Raw genomic sequence first — 4,974 nt, 5'->3', positions numbered from 1 at the left:
AATTCACCTAAATTATTTTGGGAAGCTTGTGGAAGGCTACCCGAAACGTTTGGCCAACGTTAAACTATTTAAAGGCAATGCTACCAAATACTAATTGAGTGTATGTAAACTTCTGACCCACTGGGAATGTAATGAAAGAAATAAAAGCTGAAATAAATCATTCTCTCTACTATTATTCTGACATTTCACATTCTTAAAATTAAGTGGTGATCCTAATTGACCTAAGACAGGGAATTTTTACCAGGATTAAATGTCAGGAATTGTGAAAAACTGAGTTTAAATGTATTTGGCTAAGGTGTATGTAAACTTCCGACTTCAACTGTATGTAAATCAGCCAGAGGTTTGGATGGTTTTAGTGATCCAGTCAGTGTATTTAGATATGAATGTGTACACTGTAGGTCTGTTGTCGTGACCACATCCAGCAGCAAACGACACGACTCCCCTTAGCTTATCTCTACACACCAACGGGCCACCGGAGTCTCCCTGAAACACACAGACAATGCACGATGATTACTTTCACACACACACACACACACACACACACACACACACACACACACACACACACACACACACACACACACACACACACACAAACACATACACAAAGACACACACACACACACACACAAAGACACACACACACACACTAACACAGACCTGACAAGTGCCAGCTTTATCGTGTCCGTAACCAGCACACAGCATTCCTCCAGTGATGATAGGGAAGAAGTTGTAGTAATTAGGAGAGTTACACTTCTTCCTGTCGATCATGGTGACTTTGACAGACAGCAGGACATCAGACGGGTCACCATTCTGCTGTGTGAGACCCCATCCGGCCGCAAAGCACTGTGTCCCAGCCGGGACATCCGATACAGGGTTGGGTAGATCCATGACTTTCACAGTGTTGGTCAGCTTCACTGGGTTCTTCAGCTGGAGGAAACCGGGGACATAAGAAGGGGGATGGATGGTGCAAAATTGACCTTTACTTTCATCAAAAAACTACCCTACCGGAAATGTGTTGGAAATACAATAATTACAACAGTAATTATTGTAACACGTTAAAAAATGCATTCCACCGTGTCTTTACTTTCACAAACACCTGGAGAAAAAAAAAGCTTGTTTGGATTTTTTGTTCCCCATTTAAAATGTATTGATTCAGTTATTATAGTAACATCTTTATTACAATGTCTCTGACAGAATAGTGGTTCCACTGTGCTTATTTTGAACAGAAAATGTTATGGATTAAGTTTGTTATAATCATTCTTTAGTATTTATCCTGACCTTTATCAGCATGATGTCGTGGCGGAACTCTGCAACATTGAAGTAGGGATGAGGAACATGCTTCTTCACGTCTACGAGTTGTCTGAAAGCTTCATTGTTCACCGAGTGCACACCCAGATTGACCTTCTTGATCCTAAAGACAACATCCAGAATCAGATTAGTTAAAACACAACATCGACTCAGAGATTTGTTGGATGTGACTTAGCACAGTTGGGTACAATGCAATACAGCAACACTGAAAAATGAAACATTGCTATTCAGCACAATACAATTTTGACTTGGCATCAGCTGGCATCATTTTATATTTTTCTGTGATTAAGTTATTGCAATGAAACAAAAACAATATTACAAATATACACAAAAACAAGAAGGTCAATCTGGGTATTGTGACAACCTACCTGTGTGAGAAATATCCCGTCCGTTCTTTACAGTGGGCTGCAGTCAGGACCCATGACTCGTTAATGAGGATCCCTCCACAGACCAGATTACCTTTACCGTCCTCCAGTCGGGCCATATAGGGTAAGGAGTGAGGTGGTACTTCATTTCCATCAATGATCTCTGCAAAATCACCTTGGAGGAGATAGATGAAGGGGGACATGGAAGTGGATCAGTGAAGACAGCAGACATGTTGATGAGGTCAAGGTCCTCCTGTACCCCCAACCCTGGTCCTCCTGTACCCCCAACCCTGGTCCTCCTGTACCCAGAACCCTGGTCCTCCTGTACCCCCAACCCTGGTCCTCCTGTACCCAGAACCCTGGTCCTCCAGTACCCCCAACCCTGGTCCTCCTGTACCCCCAACCCTGGTCCTCCAGTACCCCCAACCCTGGTCCTCCTGTACCCAGAACCCTGGTCCTCCTGTACCCCCAACCCTGGTCCTCCTGTACCCCCAACCCTGGTCCTCCAGTACCCCCAACCCTGGTCCTCCTGTACCCCCAACCCTGGTCCTCCAGTACCCCCAACCCTGGTCCTCCTGTACCCCCAACCCTGGTCCTCCTGTACCCCCAACCCTGGTCCTCCTGTACCCAGAACACTGGTCCTCCAGTACCCCCCAACCATGGTCCTCCAGTACCCCCAACCCTGGTCCTCCTGTACCCCCAACCCTGGTCCTCCTGTACCCAGAACACTGGTCCTCCAGTACCCCCAACCATGGTCCTCCTGTACCCCCAACAGTACACATTTTTACTGTAGCCCTGGAAAACACTGTTCTATAGCACATACAGATACTGAGTACCAAGAGAATGGAGAACATCCGACAATATCACACACACACACACTCTTACCTGTGTGCAGATACAAAGGGAGAATGGTGACGACCCAGAGACTGAGGACTCTGAAGTGTGTCATTGCCCTGTTGTTCAGAAAGCTCTGATGTAGAGATGCTGTCTAATGTAGTTCTGGTGTTGGTGTTGGTCTGAAGAGAGCTGTGAGGTGTTCTGGTCTCTCTCTGACCTTGAACCTACATTTATACTCAACTCAAAGGATGTGGTTGTTGTCTGAGTTCACCATGAACACGTAGACACACACAGACACACATACCAGACACACACACACACACACACACACAGACCAGACACACACACACAGACCAGACATACACACACAGACCAGACATATACACACAGACCAGACACACAGACCAGACATCTCTCCACCTCCCACCATCTTGTTGTGGCCTGGAGCAACCCACTGGGCACAGCACGTCATTTCAATGTGGAAATGTGGGTAATATTTGGTTGTGACGTTGATCAATGAGGTAGCGTTTTCCTGGCATCCACTTCACAATAACAGCACTTACAGTTGATCGGGGCAGCTCTAGCAGGGCAGAAATTAGACGAACTGACTTGTTGGAAAGGTGGCATCCTATGATGGTGTCACGTTGAAAGTCACTGTGCTCTTCAGTACGGGCCATTCTACTGCCAATGTTTGTCTAAGGAGATTGCATGGCTGTGTGCTCGATTTTACACACCTGTCAGCAACGGGTGTGGCTGAACTAGCCGAATCCACTAATTTGAAGGGGTGTCCACATACTTTTGTATATACAGTGTATCTACTTTGGTTTATATACAAGCATCATGAAACCTATAGCACAATAAAATTGTAGACCTGCACAAGGCTGAGATGGGCTACAGGACAATAGGCAAGCAGCTTGGTGAGAAGGCAACAACTGTTGGCGCAATTATTAGAAAATGGCAGAAGTTCAAGATGACGGTCAATCACCCTCTGTCTGGGGCTCCATGCAAGATCTCACCTCGTGGGGCATCAATGATCATGAGGAAGGTGAGGGATCAGCCCAGAACTACACGGCAGGACCTGGTCAATGACCTGAAGAGAGTTGGGACCACAGTCTCAGAGAAAACCATTAGTAACACACTACGCCGTCATGGATTAAAATCCTGCAGCGTACGCAAGGTCCCCCTGCTCAAGCCAGCGCATGTCCAGGCCCGTCTGAAGTTTGCCAATGACCATCTGGATGATCCAGAGGAGGAATGGGAGAAGGTCATGTGGTCTGATGAGACAAAAATAGAGCTTTTTGGTCTAAACTCCACTCGCCGTGTTTGGAGGAAGAAGAAGGATGAGTACAACCCCAAGAACACAATCCCAACCGTGAAGCATGGAGGTGGAAACATCATTCTTTGAGGATGCTTTTCTGCAAAGGGGACAGGACGACTGCACCGTATTGAGGGGAGGATGGATGAGGCCATGTATCGCGAGATCTTGGCCAACAACCTCCTTCCCTCAGTAAGAGCATTGAAGATGGGTCGTGGCTGGGTCTTCCAGCATGACAACGACCCGAAACACACAGCCAGGGCAACTAAGGAGTGGCTCCGTAAGAAGCATCTTAAGGTCCTGGCGTGGCCTAGCCAGTCTCCAGACCTGAACCCAATAGAAATCTTTGGAGGGAGCTGAAAGTCCGTATTGCCCAGCGACAGCCCCGAAACCTGAAGGATCTGGAGAAGGTCTGTATGGAGGAGTGGGCCAAAATCCCTGCTGCAGTGTGTGCAAACCTGGTCAAGACCTACAGGAAACATATGATCTCTGTAATTGCAAACAAAGGTTTCTGTACCAAATATTAAGTTCTGCTTTTCTGATGTATCAAATACTTATGTCATGCAATAAAATGCAAATTAATTACTTAATAATCATACAATGTGATTTTCTGGATTGTTGTTTTACATTCCTTCTCTCACAGTTGAAGTGTACCTATGATAAAAATTACAGACCTCAACATGCTTTGTAAGTAGGAAAACCTGCAAAATCGGCAGTGTATCAAATACTTGTTCTCCCCACTGTACATGCAGCTTCTCTTCTGTCATTGCTTGTTGCCGTAGAAGTAAAACCCTTGCTCACCATAATAATGTCATAAATCGATAGAATGATGAATGCTTTAATCTAGTTGACATCGGAAACATTTTCTTTTTTCATCTCTGCTTCTCTTGCGGACGAAAGACATTTAGGGACCAGGGAGAAAACACAATTCCCAGACAACCATTCTGCCATTGCCAACGCTATAAATGGTTTTCATCTGTCACCACATTATTGCCACCACTAAACCTGTCAGACCTACACTACCAGTTAAAAGCTTGGACACACCTACTCATTCAAGGGTTTTTCTTTATTTTTACTATATTTTACATTGTAGAATAATAGTGAAGACATCAAAAGTATGAAATAACACATATGGAATCATGTAGT

At 45.4% G+C, this 4,974-nt stretch overlaps 1 protein-coding gene across 1 annotated transcript; it reads right to left on the bottom strand.

Annotated features, from left to right (window-relative positions):
• Positions 1 to 262: 262 nt before the first annotated feature.
• Positions 263 to 2,675, bottom strand: LOC121547230 (granzyme K-like). The gene is made up of 5 exons (XM_041858395.1): positions 2,562 to 2,675; positions 1,680 to 1,851; positions 1,282 to 1,414; positions 661 to 930; positions 263 to 483 (listed from the first exon to the last, which is right to left on the bottom strand). The coding sequence occupies exons 1-5, from the start codon at positions 2,623 to 2,625 to the stop codon at positions 331 to 333; spliced, it is 792 nt and encodes a 263-aa protein (XP_041714329.1). The 5' UTR covers positions 2,626 to 2,675; the 3' UTR covers positions 263 to 330.
• Positions 2,676 to 4,974: the final 2,299 nt, after the last annotated feature.

Source organism: Coregonus clupeaformis, chromosome 16 (assembly GCF_020615455.1).
Source record: "Coregonus clupeaformis isolate EN_2021a chromosome 16, ASM2061545v1, whole genome shotgun sequence".
In the NCBI taxonomy this organism is placed as follows: domain Eukaryota; kingdom Metazoa; phylum Chordata; class Actinopteri; order Salmoniformes; family Salmonidae; genus Coregonus; species Coregonus clupeaformis.
Note: the sequence above shows the minus strand (reverse complement) of the source record. Positions and strands in the feature narration are given on the sequence as shown.